Source organism: Gobio gobio, assembly GCF_949357685.1.
Source record: "Gobio gobio genome assembly, chromosome: 20".
NCBI lineage: Eukaryota > Metazoa > Chordata > Actinopteri > Cypriniformes > Gobionidae > Gobio > Gobio gobio.
The window spans coordinates 1,943,217-1,959,037 of NC_137113.1; the positions used below are offsets into that span (position 1 = coordinate 1,943,217).

Genomic DNA, 15,821 nt, shown 5'->3' on the forward strand with positions numbered 1-15,821 from the left:
TTTTAAAGATTCATTTTCATAATTTTGCAATTGAAAGTTTAAGTGTTTATAGTATTTATTCATATTTTAGGCTTGTTTATATTTTCATTTTAATATTAGTTTGACTAATTCTGTTGTGTGCTTTTGCCATTTTTATTAGCATATTTCTGTCTTATATTAATGCTGATATTTTCCATCAGTGAGAGTGAATGAAATCAAACTCAGTCTAGATGTAAAAATAAGTTTCAGCCGAAGGTTTTCAGCAAAACGTTTGTTTTCCATTGAACGTTTCGCCCAAAACACACCCATGACTCATTAAGAGACGAGGGACGACCCTTTTAGCATTTTGTTAACGTGATTTAAGCTATTGCAAGCATTAATTAGCATGTTGCTAACATGTTTTAGCATTCTTTCAACATGATTTAACATATTGTTAGCATTAATTAGCATGTTGCTAACATAATTAACATGCTGCTACCATGATTCAACACAATGTTGACATGAATTCGCATTTTGCTAACATGAATTAGCATGTTGTTAACATGTTTTAGCATTTTGTTAACGTGATTTAAGCTATTGCTAGCATTAATCAGCATGTTTTGCTAACATGTTTTAGCATTCTGTTAACATGATTTAACACATTGCTAGCATGAATTAGCATGCTGCTACCATGATTCAACACAATGTTGACATGAATTAGCATTTTGCTAACATGAATTAGCATGTTTTTAGCATGTTTTAAATATTTTGCTAACACAAATTAGCATGTTGCTAGCATAATTTAATACGTTGTTGAGATGAATTAGCATTTTGATAACATGCTTTAACATGTTACTAACATTTTTAGCACATTGCTACCATTATTTAACGTTAATTTTTGAATGCACATTTGAATATAGAATTTAAAAATGCTGTGGTTTATCCATGATTTGACATATTGCTAGCATTAATTAGCATGTTGCTTACAATAATTAGCATGTTTCTAACATAATTTAACACATTGATAGCATGAATTAGCATGCTGCTACCATGATTCAACACAATGTTGACATGAATTAGCGTGTTGCTAACATGTTTTAGCAATTTGTTAACGTGATTTAAGCTATTGCTAGCATTAATCAGCATGTTGCTAACATGTTTTATCATTCTGTTAACATGATTTAACACAATGCTAGCATGAATTAGCATGCTGCTACCATGATTCAACACAATGTTGACATGAATTAGCGTGTTGCTAACATGTTTTAGCAATTTGTTAACGTGATTTAAGCTATTGCTAGCATTAATCAGCATGTTGCTAACATGTTTTATCATTCTGTTAACATGATTTAACACAATGCTAGCATGAATTAGCATGCTGCTACCATGATTCAACACAATGTTGACATGAATTAGCGTGTTGCTAACATGTTTTAGCAATTTGTTAACGTGATTTAAGCTATTGCTAGCATTAATCAGCATGTTGCTAACATGTTTTATCATTCTGTTAACATGATTTAACACAATGCTAGCATGAATTAGCATGCTGCTACCATGATTCAACACAATGTTGACATGAATTAGCGTGTTGCTAACATGTTTTAGCAATTTGTTAACGTGATTTAAGCTATTGCTAGCATTAATCAGCATGTTGCTAACATGTTTTAGCATTCTGTTAACATGATTTAACACAATGCTAGCATGAATTAGCATGCTGCTACCATGATTCAACACAATGTTGACATGAATTAGCGTGTTGCTAACATGTTTTAGCAATTTGTTAACGTGATTTAAGCTATTGCTAGCATTAATCAGCATGTTGCCTAACATGTTTTAGCATTCTGTTAACATGATTTAACACAATGCTAGCATGAATTAGCATGCTGCTACCATGATTCAACACAATGTTGACATGAATTAGCATTTTTTGCTAACATGAATTAGCATGTTTTTAGTATGTTTTTAATATTTTGCTAACACAAATTAGCATGTTGCTAGCATTATTTAATACGTTGTTGAGATGAATTAGCATTTTGATAACATGCTTTAGCATGTTACTAACATTTTTAGCACATTGCTACCATTATTTAACGCTAATTTTTGAATGCACATTTGAATATAGAATTAAAAAATGATGTTGTTTAACCATGATTTGACATATTGCTAGCATTAATTAGCATGTTTGCTAACAATAATTAGCATGTTTCTAACATGATTTAACACATTGATAGCATGAATTAGCATGCTGCTACCATGATTCAACACAATGTTGACATGAATTAGAACTAACAAGTTTTAGCAATTTGTTAACGTGATTTAACCTATTGCTAGCATTAATCAGCATGTTGCTAACATGTTTTAGCATTCTGTTAACATGATTTAACACAATGCTAGCATGAATTAGCATGCTGCTACCATGATTCAACACAATGTTGACATGAATTCGCATTTTGCTAACATGAATTAGCAAGTTGTAAGCATGTTTTAAAGATTTTGCTAACACAAATTAGCATTTTGCTAGCATAATTTAATACGTTGTTGAGATGAATTAGCATTTTGATAACATGCTTTAGCATGTTACTAACATTTTTAGCACATTGCTACCATTATTTAACGCTAATTTTTGAATGCACATTTGAATATAGAATAAAAAAATGATGTTGTTTAACCATGATTTGACATATTGCTAGCATTAATTAGCATGTTTGCTAACAATAATTAGCATGTTTGCTAACAATAATTAGCATGTTTCTAACATGATTTAACACATTGATAGCATGAATTAGCATGCTGCTTTCATGATTCAACACAATGTTGACATGAATTAGAACTAACAAGTTTTATCATTTTGTTAACGTGATTTAAGCTGTTGCTAGCATTAATCAGCATGTTTTGCTAACATGTTTTGCCATTCTGTTAACATGATTTAACACATTGCTAGCATGAATTAGCATGCTGCTACCATGATTCAACACAATGTTGACATGAATTAGCATTTTGCTAACATTAATGAGCAAGTTGTAAGCATGTTTTAAAGATTTTGCTAACACAAATTAGCATTTTGCTAGCATAATTTAATACGTTGTTGAGATGAATTAGCATTTTGATAACATGCTTTAGCATGTTACTAACATTTTTAGCACATTGCTACCATTATTTAACGCTAATTTTTGAATGCACATTTGAATATAGAATTAAAAAATGCTGTGGTTTAACCATGATTTGACATATTGCTAGCATTAATTAGCATGTTTGCTAACAATAATTAGCATGTTTGCTAACAATAATTAGCATGTTTCTAACATGATTTAACACAATGTTGACATGAATTAGTATGTTTGCTAACATGTTTTAGCATTTTGTTAACGTGATTTAAGCTGTTGCTAGCATTAATCAGCATGTTTTGCTAACATGTTTTGCCATTCTGTTAACATGATTTAACACATTGCTAGCATGAATTAGCATGCTGCTACCATGATTCAACACAATGTTGACATGAATTAGCATTTTGCTAACATGAATTAGCATGTTTTTAGCATGTTTTAAAAAATTTTGCTAACACAAATTAGCATTTTGCTAGCATAATTTAATACGTTGTTGAGATTAATTAACATTTTGATAACATGCTTTAGCATGTTACTAACATTTTTAGCACATTGCTACCAATATTTAACGCTAAATTTGAATGCACATTTGAATATAGAATTTAAAAATGTTGTGGTTTAACCATGATTTGACATATTGCTAGCATTAATTAGCATGTTTGCCAACAATAATTAGCATGTTTGCTAACAATAATTAGCATGTTTCTAACATGATTTAACACAATGTTGACATGAATTAGTATGTTTGTTAAAGGTCCCATGGCATGGCATTTTTCTATTATTTTATAATGTTTCCTGAGCTGTACTTATATTGTTAGTATGACTTTTACATCATAAAATGTCATAATTTAGAAATAAAAGGCATTTTTTCTATACTGCTGTTTGCCCTGTGGCTGAATGCCCTGCTTCAAGAGGCGTGTCTGCTGTGAGACTTCAGTAAAAACACCCACTGTTGTGATTGGCTGACATCTTTGCATTTTATATGAGCGGAGGGGGCGTGGTTTATCGAGGCACGAGCAGGCACGAGTCTGCCAGGGAGACGGATGGACCTGAGTTCACTTCTCATCAGTTCTCAGCATGTCTGAACTGTTGTAGTTACAGCATATACTTTAGGTTATTAGTCTATTTCTAGTCGGAGGGACTGTCACTCATGTCAGAAAGTTAGTAACTTTAGTAAATTATGGATCAGCGCTGACTGGAGACGCGAACCGTTTAGAACGATTCAGTCCGATTTGGTGAACTGATTCGGTTCACTAAAAAGAACTGGTTCAAAAGAAAGATCGTTCGCGAACCGGACATCACTAATGTACCAGAGACTGAGCTCAGCGATTGCTAACAAAGTTATTTATAGTAACTACTGAGTTGTGAGAGCTGCTGTCAGTCAGCGCAAGTTTATTGTGTTTGTATCTGAGAGTTCTGAATAAACAGTCACACCGAGTCCGTCTCTTCATCATTATTCTACCAACTTTGTAACACATGCAAAGTACCATTACAGCTGTCGAGATGAACGAGTTAAAAGTAAGTGTTGATAATAGCATTATTTTTAAAATAAAATAAAAGCGTCAGTGACGCGCGTTGAGTACACAGCGCAAACAAAGACACAACAGCAGTAATCGGATGTAATCCAGTTTATTGTGGGGCTAGGCTGGCTAGCCCGGATATGCTCACGCTTACCCCCCTTCTGCTTAATCTCACCCGCGTTTGGTGCCTCCGCTGTGGGCCAGATGCAGTACTGGGGGTCGGGGATGTTGAAGGCCGAGCTTCGGCGTGTGTGAGGTTTATCTCTGCTGATGTTGAGCAGAAACTCATGACTGTATGCACATTTTAGAACCGATAGACGCGACGAGGACGTACAAAAACACTGACTCACAAGATATAAAACACGAAAACACCGTTCTGTCTGGAGAGAGAGAAGCCGCATTGTGTGCACGAATAATAAATAATTAGCTACACATCAGAAATCACTGATCACAGATCAGAAGGAACTGAAAAAAGACTTCTGTTTTCATTTGTACATCCAAACACTGAGAAACTGCCAGCGTTCACTCGTTCACAAGCAATGATGCAATGATCTCTCGACGAGCGTTTGCATGGGCGTGGCAGATTCTCTGGGCGGAGGAAAGGGAGGAAACCGTGCCTGCTTGGACGTCAAACCAGGAGACTTCAGGATTGGCTCGTCTGGCCTGTCATTTTCTCAAAGGCAGAGAAAGACAGCCACAACTCGGTTTTACACCGATCAACATTTCTATCCACTTGGGGACAATATTCAGGCTAGGGGAACTCATATTAATGTTGAAAAACCTCATAAAATGAAAATTTCATGCCATGGGACCTTTAACATGTTTTAGCATTTTTTTATCGTGATTTAAGCTATTGCTAGCATTAATCAGCATGTTTTGCTAACATGTTTTAACATTCTGTTAACATGATTTAACACATTGCTAGCATGAATTAGCATGCTGCTACCATGATTCAACACAATGTTGACATGAATTAGAATTTTGCTAACATGAATTAGCATGTTGTTAGCATTTTTTAAAGATTTTGCTAACACAAATTAGCATGTTGCTAACATAATTTAATACATTGTTGACATAAATTAGCATTTTGATAACATGCTTTAGCATTTGTTTCTAAACATTTTTAGCACATTGCTACCATTATTTAACGCTAATTTTTGAATGCACATTTGAATATAGAATTAAAAAATGATGTTGTTTAACCATGATTTGACATATTGCTAGAATTAATTGGCATGTTTGCTAACAATAATTAGCATAGTTTCTAACCTGATTTAACACATTGGTAGTATGAATTAGCATTCTGCTACCATGATTCAACACAATGTTAACATGAATTAGCATGTTGCTAACATGTTTTAGCATTTTGTTAACGTGATTTAAGCTATTGCTAGCATTAATTAGCATTTGCTAACATGTTTCTCATCATCTAAATCCCTGATTGTTTTTCACCCATTAGTGTTCGACTGAGGCTCTGCTGTCTGTCCTGCAAGACCTGAGGCTGATGGAGGAAGACCTGCACAGGTGAGACCAACGCAGGATGGTTGAGGTTTGCTATTGGTGGATCTGCTGTGAGTGACAGGTCCTCAGAGAAGTCCCTCTGTATCCGCAGGGGCCTGATCCAGGAGCCCCGGGTCCTGCTGGTGTCCCATGACCTTCAGCAGAGGCTCTTCCAGCAGTGGAGCTTCAGGCTGTTGAGCGAGTCTGAGGGCCGGCGGGCGATCGCCTCAGAGGACCAGAGCTCGGAGCAGCTAGTGCGCGAAACTCTGCGTCAGATCCTGCGGCTCGGCCGTCTCCTCCTCAGCGCGGCAGGACAGATGGCGGTACACATTACAGATACCGCTAACACACTGCTAACGCTATTTAGCGCTAACTTTAGAATGCACATTTGAATATAGAATTAAAAACTGCTGTGGCAATCCGCATGTTGTTTAAATGATTTAACACATTGCTAGCATGAATTAGCATTTTGCTAACATGTTTTAGCATTCTGTTAACATGATTTAACATATTGCTAGCATTAATTATCATGTTGCTAACAATGATTAGCATGTTTCTAACATGATTTAACACATTGCTAGCATGATTAAACACAATGTTGACACGAATTAGCATTTTACTAACATGTTTTAACATTTTTTATGTGATTTAAGCTATTGCTAGCATTCATTAGCATGTTGCTAACAATAATTAGCATGAGTCTAACATTATTTAACACCTTGCTAGCATTAATTAGCATGCTGCTACCATGATTCAACACAATGTTGACATGAATTAGCATTTTGCTAACATGAATTAGCATGTTTTGCTAACATGTTTTAGCATTTTCTTAACATGATTTAACACATTGCTAGCATTTAATTAGCATGCTGATACCATGATTCAACACAATGTTGACATGAATTAGCATTTTGCTAACATGAATTAGCATGTTGCTAACATGATTTAACACATTGCTAGCATGAATTAGCATGCTGCTACCATGATTCAACACAATGTTGACATGAATTAGCATTTTGTTAACATTAATTAGCATTTTGCTAACATGTTTTATCATTCTGTTAACATGATTTAACACATTGGTAGCATGAATAAGCATTCTGCTACCATGATTCAAGACAATGTTTACATGAATTAGCATGTTGCTAACATGTTTTGTCATTCTGTTAACATGATTTAACACATTGCTAGCATGAATTAGCATGCTGCTACCATGATTCAACACGTTGGAATGAATTAGCAATTTGCTAACATTAATTAGCATTTTGCTAACATGTATTATCATTCTGTTAACATGATTTAACACATTGCTAGCTTGAATTAGCAGGCTGCTACCATGATTCAACACTTTTGCAATGAATTAGCAATTTGCTAACATGAATTAGCATTTTGCTAACATGTATTATCATTCTGTTAACATGATTTAACAAATTGCTAGCATGAATTAGCATGCTGCTACCATGATTCAACACAATGTTTACATGAATTAGCATGTTGTTAACATGTTTTAAAGGGATCCCATGGTGTTGAGACTTGTATGGCTTGATATTACATAAATGATGTCTCTGACTGAAATATGTAGTTGAAAACCCATGAAAGATCCACGTTATTTAAAAAATCCATTATATATTTGGACAATGGGCGGCGCCATTTTGTTTGCTTTCTACGTTGATGGCGTAGAATGGTTGCACTCGGCAATCAACTGGCTCTACCCGTAGCTATTTTTACCACAACACAACTCGAAAAATGTTTCAGAGTTAAACAAAAGCAATCAATTGCTTTGTGCATTTTGTTAGCATAATTGAATATGTTGTTGACATGAATGAATTCAATTCAATTCAATTAGCATTTTGAATGCACATTTGAATCTAGAATAAAAAAATGCTGTGGCAATACGCATGTTTTAGCATTTTGTTAACGTGATTTAAGCTATTGCTAACATTAATTAACATGTTGCTAACAATAATTAGCATGTTTCTAACATGATTTAACCTATTGCTAGTATGGATTAGCATGCTGCTACCATGATTCAACACAATGTGTAAAATTACCATGTTTTTAGCATTTGTTTTAAGATTTTGCTAACATGAATTAGCATTTTGATAACATACTTTAGCATGTTACTAACATTTTTAGCACATTGCTACCATTATTTAACGCTAATTTTTGAATGTACATTTGAATATAGAATTAAAAAATGCTGTGGTTTAACCATGATTTGACATATTGCTAGCATTAATAAACATTTTGCTAACATGAATTACCATGTTGTAACATTTTTTAAAGATTTTGCTAACATGAATTAGCATGCTGCTAGCATTATTTAATATGTTGACATGAATTAACACATTGCTATCATTAATTAGCATGCAGCTACCATGATTTAACACATTGTTGACATGAATTAACATTCTACTATTAGTATTTTGTTTGCATGTTTTAACATGTTGCTAGCATGAATTAACATGTTTGCCAGCATGTTTAAACACGTTGGTATTATGAATTAGTATGTTGTTAGCATGATTTAACAAATTTTTGGCATTAATTAACATGTTTTTGCCAGCATGTTTAAACACGTTGCTAACATGAATTAGCATGCTGCTAGCATTATTTAATATGTTGACATGAATTAACACATTGCTATCATTAATTAGCATTTAGCTACCATGATTTAACACATTGTTGACATGAATTAACATTCTACTAACATGTATTAGTATTTTGTTTGCATGTTTAAACACGTTGCTATTATGAATTAGCATGTTGTTAGCATGATTTAACATGTTTTTGGCATTAATTAGCATGTTTAAACACGTTGCTAACATGAATTAGCATGCTGCTAGCATTATTTAATATGTTGACATGAATTAACATTCTACTAACATGTATTAGTATTTTGTTTGCATTTTTTAACATGTTGCTAGCATGAATTAACATGTTTGCCAGCATGTTTAAACACGTTGCTATTATGAATTAGTATGTTGTTAGCATGATTTAACAAATTTTTGGCATTAATTAGCATGTTTTTGCCAGCATGTTTAAACACGTTGCTAACATGAATTAGCATGCTGCTAGCATTATTTAATATGTTGACATGAATTAACACATTGCTATCATTAATTAGCATGCAGCTACCATGATTTAACACATTGTTGACATGAATTAACATTCTACTAACATGTATTAACATTTTGTTTGCATGTTTTAACATGTTGCTAGCATGTTTAAACACGTTGCTATTATGAATTAGTATGTTGTTAGCATGATTTAACCAGTTTTTGGCATTAATCAGCATGTTGCTAACATGATTTAGCTCATTATCATTTTTTAATTAAAAAATGCTGTGGCAATGTTTTTGCCGCCTAAATGACGTCTGTGGATCCATATGAAGGGAATGTGTCCATATATCATGGATTTTTCTGTCCTAGGGAAGTCAATAAACAGAAGATTTGCTTAAGTGTGTGTTATTGTGTACTGTAGGCTACTCACACAGCACTCTTGAGAAGTGATTCTGATGTGTGTGTGTGAACAGGGATCTAGAGTGATTCCAGATGAAGTCCTGAAGGAGGCGGATGTGATTCCTCCTCAGGCCGCGGTGTCTCGCCTGGTCCAGATGGAGGCGCTGTTGAGCCCTGCGCGCTACATGAGCACATATCACTCACCGCTCCATCAGCTGCTGGACTCCGGTAACACACATCAACACACTCTGCTGATCCACTTTATGTGGCAATAGAGAAAAAACACTTCACAGAAACGATAAGCCTCATTGAGAATCATTTTTCTGCAATAGTAATATGGGCTGTTTGACTGGAGGTTGCAGATTACTGAATGTGTTGTTTTGTCATCTGTTGTGCAATCATTTAAAGGACATGTTTTCGGGAGTTTCCGTCCCACAACAGTGTAGGTTTGGATTTAGGGGAGGTATGACATCATGCTTTAACCTCTGCAGTGCATGCAAACACGAGAACATGACGACTGCATGTGTGCATGAGAATACACGACTGAGGATATTCTCAGTTCAACCACAGACAAGCCACTTCTCAGATGTTTCTCCTCAGAAAGACCCCATAGGAAGATTTTCAGAGATTTTTTTGCTTACGTTATGAAAACGTTATTTCCAGTGTTGGGGAAAGTTACTTTAAAGTAATGCGTTACAATATTGTGTTATTCCCTAAAAAGTAACTAATTGTGTTACTTAGTTACTTTTCATAAAAGTAATTCGTTACAATATTGCGTTACTCCCTAAAAAAGTAACTAATTGTGTTACTTAGTAACTTTTCCAAAAGTAACGCGTTACAATATTGCGTAACTCCCTAAAATAGTAACTATTTGTGTTACTTGGTAACTTTTCCAAAAGTAATGTTACAATATTGCGTTTCTCCCTAAAAAAGTAACTATTTGGGTTACTTAGTAACTTTTCCAAAAGTAATGCGTTACAATATTGTGTTACTCCCTAAAATAGTAACTATTTGTGTTACTTAGTAACTTTTCCAAAAGTAATGCGTTACAATATTGCGTTTCTCCCTAAAAAAGTAACTATTTGTGTTACTTAGTAACTTTTCCAAAAGTAACGCGTTACAATATTGCGTAACTCCCTAAAATAGTAACTATTTGTGTTACTTAGTAACTTTTCCAAAAGTAATGCGTTACAATATTGTGTTACTCCCTAAAATAGTAACTATTTGTGTTACTTGGTAACTTTTCCAAAAGTAATGTGTTACAATATTGCGTTTCTCCCTAAAAAAGTAACTAATTGTGTTACTTAGTAACTTTTCCAAAAGTAACGCGTTACAATATTGCGTAACTCCCTAAAATAATAACTATTTGTGTTACTTGGTAACTTTTCGAAAAGTAATGTGTTACAATATTGCGTTTCTCCCTAAAAAAGTAACTATTTGGGTTACTTAGTCACTTTTCCAAAAGTAATGCGTTACAATATTGTGTTACTCCCTAAAATAGTAACTATTTGTGTTACTTAGTAACTTTTCCAAAAGTAATGCGTTACAATATTGCGTTACTCCCTAAAATAGTAACTAATTGTGTTACTTAGTCACTTTTCCAAAAGTAATGCGTTACAATATTGCGTTACTCCCTGAATAAGTAACTATTCTGTTACTTACAACCCCAAATCAGAAAAAGTTGGGACAGTATGGAAAACGCAAAAAACTTGTATTTCATTGCAGACAATATGAACACAAAATATTTCATGTTTTGTCTGGTCAACTTCATGTCATTTGTAAATATGCATCCTTTCCTGTCATTCATAATGATGTGATTTGAAACAGGTGATGTCAACAGGTGATTGTAATTATGATTTGGTACAAAAGCAGCATCCAAGAAAGGTCTAATCCTTTAGGAGCAAAGATGGGCAGAGGATCGCCAGTTTGCCAACAAATAGGTGAGAAAATTATTGAAATGTTTAAAAACAATGTTCCTCAAAGAAAGATAGGAAGAGATTTGGATATTTCACATTCAACAGTGCATAACATCATTAAAAGATTCAAGGAATCTGGAGGAATTTCAGTGCGTAAAGGACAAGGGCTCAAGCCTAAGCTGAACAACCGTGATCTCCGATCCCTCAGGCGGCACTGCATCAAGAATCGTCATTCATCTAGAAGCAATATCACCACATGGGCTCAGGACTACTTTGGCAAACCTTTGTCAAGTACCACAATACGTAGTTACATCCACAAATGCCAGTTAAAACTGTACTGTGCCAAAAGGAATCCCTATGTTAACAGTGTCCAGAAGCGCCGTCGACTTCTCTGGGCTCGAGGCATCTGGGATGGACCATCACACAGTGGAAACGTGTACTGTGCTCAGATGAAGCAGTATTTCAGGTATTTTTTGGGAGGAATGGACGCCGTGTGCTCCGGACCAAAGAAGAAAAGGATCATCCAGACTGTTACTAGCAACATGTCCAAAAGCCAGGGTCTGTCATGGTATGGGGTTGTGTCAGTGCCCTTGGCAAAGGTAACTTGCACTTCTGTGAAGGCTCCATTAATGCTGAAAAGTACATAGAGATTTTGGAGCATAATATGCTGCCTTCAAGAAGACATCTTTTCCAGGGACGTCCATGCATATTTCAACAAGACAATGCAAAACCACATTCTGCACACATTACAAAGTCCTGGCTGTGGAGGAAGAGGGTTCGGGTACTCGACTGGCCTGCCTCAGTCCCGACCTGTCTCCAATAGAGAATGTGGACAACGAAGACCCCGTACTGTTGCCCACCTTAAGACTTGTTTGCAGGAAGAATGGGACAAAATTACACCTGAAACACTTCATCACTTGGTGTCTTCAGTCCCTAAACTTCTTTTAAGTGTTGTGAAAAGGAATGGCAACATTTTGAAGTGGTAAATGCTTTACTGTCCCAACTTTTTTTGAAATGTGTTGCAGGTCTGAATGACAGGAAAGGATGCATATTTACAAATGACATGAAGTTGACCAGACAAAACATGAAATATTTTGTGTTCATATTGTCTGCAATGAAATACAAGTCAAAGTAAATTTAGAAATCACTTCTTTTTTCTTTTTTTTTGCGTTTTCCATACTGTCCCAACTTTTTCTGATTTGGGGTTGTAATTACTTTTCTAAAAGTAATGCGTTACAATATTGTGTTACTCCCTAAAAAAGTAACTAATTGCGTTACTTAGTTACTTTTTCAAAAGTAATGCGTTACAATATTGCGTTACTCCCTGAATAAGTAACTATTGTGTTACTTAGTAACTTTTACAAAAGTAATGCATTACAATATTGCGTTACTCCCTAAAAAAGTAACTAATTGTGTTCCTTAATTACTTTTCCAAATGTAATGCGTTATAATATTGCGTTACTCCCTGAATAAGTAACTATTTGTGTTACTTAGTTACTTTTCTAAAAGTAATGCGTTACAATATTGCGTTACTCCCTAAAAAAATAACTATTTGTGTTACTTAGTAACTTTTCCAAAAGTAATGCGTTACAATATTGCGTTACTCCCTAAAAAAGTAACTATTTGTGTTACTTAGTTACTTTTCTAAAAGTAATGCGTTACAATATTGAGTTACTCCCTAAAAAAGTAACTAATTGCGTTACTTAGTTACTTTTTCAAAAGTAATGCGTTACAATATTGCGTTACTCCCTGAATAAGTAACTATTGTGTTACTTAGTAACTTTTACAAAAGTAATGCATTACAATATTGCGTTACTCCCTAAAAAAGTAACTAATTGCGTTACTTAGCTACTTTTTCAAAAGTAATGCTTTACAATATTGCGTTACTCCCTGAATAAGTAACTATTGTGTTACTTAGTAACTTTTACAAAAGTAATGCATTACAATATTGCGTTACTCCCTAAAAAAGTAACTAATTGTGTTCCTTAATTACTTTTCCAAATGTAATGCGTTATAATATTGCGTTACTCCCTGAATAAGTAACTATTTGTGTTACTTAGTAACTTTTCTAAAAGTAATGCGTTACAATATTGCGTTACTCCCTAAAAAAGTAACTAATTGTGTTACTTAGTAACTTTTCTAAAAGTAATGCGTTACAATATTGCGTTATTCCCTAAAAAAGTAACTATTTGTGTTACTTAGTAACTTTTCTAAAAGTAATGCGTTACAATATTGTGTTAGTGTCAACACTGGTTATTTCTGAATATTCTCTGAACTTTCAAAAAGTATTTTTTTTTTGGTTATGCAAATGTGAAGGGAATATTCCATTTAATCTTTCTTCAAACATTATGGGAATGTTACTTTTGAATGTTCTGATACAAGTTGTTAAATTTTAAAAATGTTACATGAACGGTGTATAAATAATGTTTTTGTTGAGAGAACCTTCTGAAACGTTCCCTGTTAGCTGGGCTCATGTGCGTCTCTAGCACTTCAGAAGAGCCGAGGTAACAAAGTCTGCAATCTCAACATGATCTCAAACATGCTTATCTGGACTCATTTTATATCCTCACTGTCTCCTGACAACTGTTGAGTGATTGGGTCAGTTTTAGGAGAAACATCTGAGATCTTTGGAGACTCGTTCAGCTCCACCGCTCACCTCTGATCGTTTTATCATGACTCTGATTCTTGTTTATTCTCTTTCTTTTCTTCTAAAGTCTCATCTGACCTCCAAATTACTCCATGAATGTTTTCATCAACCCACAACTTTCTCATTTCGTCTAGCTAACTAATGAACATTTCATACATACATCATGAACAGGTCAATCATTTTTGTCTTGTTTTTGTGTGTGTATTTTGACAGAATCTGTGTGGCCTGCAGTGGAACATCTTCCGATTGTTTGAACAACTATAATAAAAGTACATTTTTTCCATATCTGAGTGCTTCACTTACTTCATTTTACCTCAGAAAGTTTTTTTTCAAGCCAACATAAACTCCTAAAAAGGTAACTTTTTAAGTAATTGCATTACTTAGTTCTTTCTTTCTTTCTTAGTTACTTTTTATAAAAGTAATGCGTTACAATATTGTGTTACTCCCTAAAAAAGTAACGAATTGTGTTACTTAGTTACTTTTATAAAAGTAATGTGTTACAATATTGTGTTACTCCCTAAAAAAGTAACTAATTGAGTTACTTAGTTACTTTTTATAAAAGTAATGCGTTACAATATTGTGTTACTCCCTAATAAAGTAACTAATTGTGTTACTTAGTTACTTTTTCTAAAAGTAATGCGTTACAATATTGCGTTGCTCCCTAAAAAAGTAACTATTTGTGTTACTTAGTAACTTTTCTAAAAGTAATGCGTTACAATATTGCGTTGCTCCCTAAAAAAGTAACTATTTGTGTTACTTAGTAACTTTTCTAAAAGTAATGCGTTACAATATTGTGTTATTCCCTAAAAAGTAACTAATTGTGTTACATAGTAACTTTTCCAAAAGTAATGCGTTACAATATTGTGTTACTCCCTAAAAAAGTAACTAATTGTGTTACTTAGTAACTTTTCCAAAAGTAACGCGTTACAATATTGCGTAACTCCCTAAAATAGTAACTATTTGTGTTACTTGGTAACTTTTCCAAAAGTAATGTGTTACAATATTGCGTTTCCCCCTAAAAAAGTAACTATTTGGGTTACTTAGTAACTTTTCCAAAAGTAATGCGTTACAATATTGTGTTACTCCCTAAAATAGTAACTATTTGTGTTACTTGGTAACTTTTCCAAAAGTAATGTGTTACAATATTGCGTTTCTCCCTAAAAAAGTAACTATTTGTGTTACTTAGTAACTTTTCCAAAAGTAACGCGTTACAATATTGCGTAACTCCCTAAAATAGTAACTATTTGTGTTACTTGGTAACTTTTCCAAAAGTAATGTGTTACAATATTGCGTTTCTCCCTAAAAAAGTAACTATTTGGGTTACTTAGTAACTTTTCCAAAAGTAATGCGTTACAATATTGTGTTACTCCCTAAAATAGTAACAATTTGTGTTACTTAGTAACTTTTCCAAAAGTAATGCGTTACAATATTGTGTTACTCCCTAAAATAGTAACTATTTGTGTTACTTAGTAACTTTTCCAAAAGTAATGCGTTACAATATTGCGTTACTCCCTAAAATAGTAACTAATTGTGTTACTTAGTCACTTTTCCAAAAGTAATGCGTTACAATATTGCGTTACTCCCTGAATAAGTAACTATTCTGTTACTTACAACCCCAAATCAGAAAAAGTTGGGACAGTATGGAAAACGCAAAAAACTTGTATTTCATTGCAGACAATATGAACACAAAATATTTCATGTTTTTTCTGGTCAACTTC

At 34.0% G+C, this 15,821-nt stretch overlaps 1 protein-coding gene across 1 annotated transcript in view; it reads left to right on the forward strand.

Moving 5' to 3' along the window:
• The window catches only part of tex47 (testis expressed 47), a gene marked incomplete at both ends in the record, with an annotated part of 19,242 nt that extends 4,885 nt beyond the window's left edge, over nt 1-14,357 (forward strand). Inside the window, 4 exons of the mRNA XM_079845522.1 lie at nt 6,042-6,106; nt 6,195-6,405; nt 9,615-9,768; nt 14,317-14,357. Coding sequence (XP_079701648.1) covers nt 6,042-6,106; nt 6,195-6,405; nt 9,615-9,768; nt 14,317-14,357 — 471 coding nt within the window. The remainder of the gene's footprint in view (nt 1-6,041; nt 6,107-6,194; nt 6,406-9,614; nt 9,769-14,316) is intronic.
• Between the last annotated feature and the right edge of the window lie 1,464 nt (nt 14,358-15,821).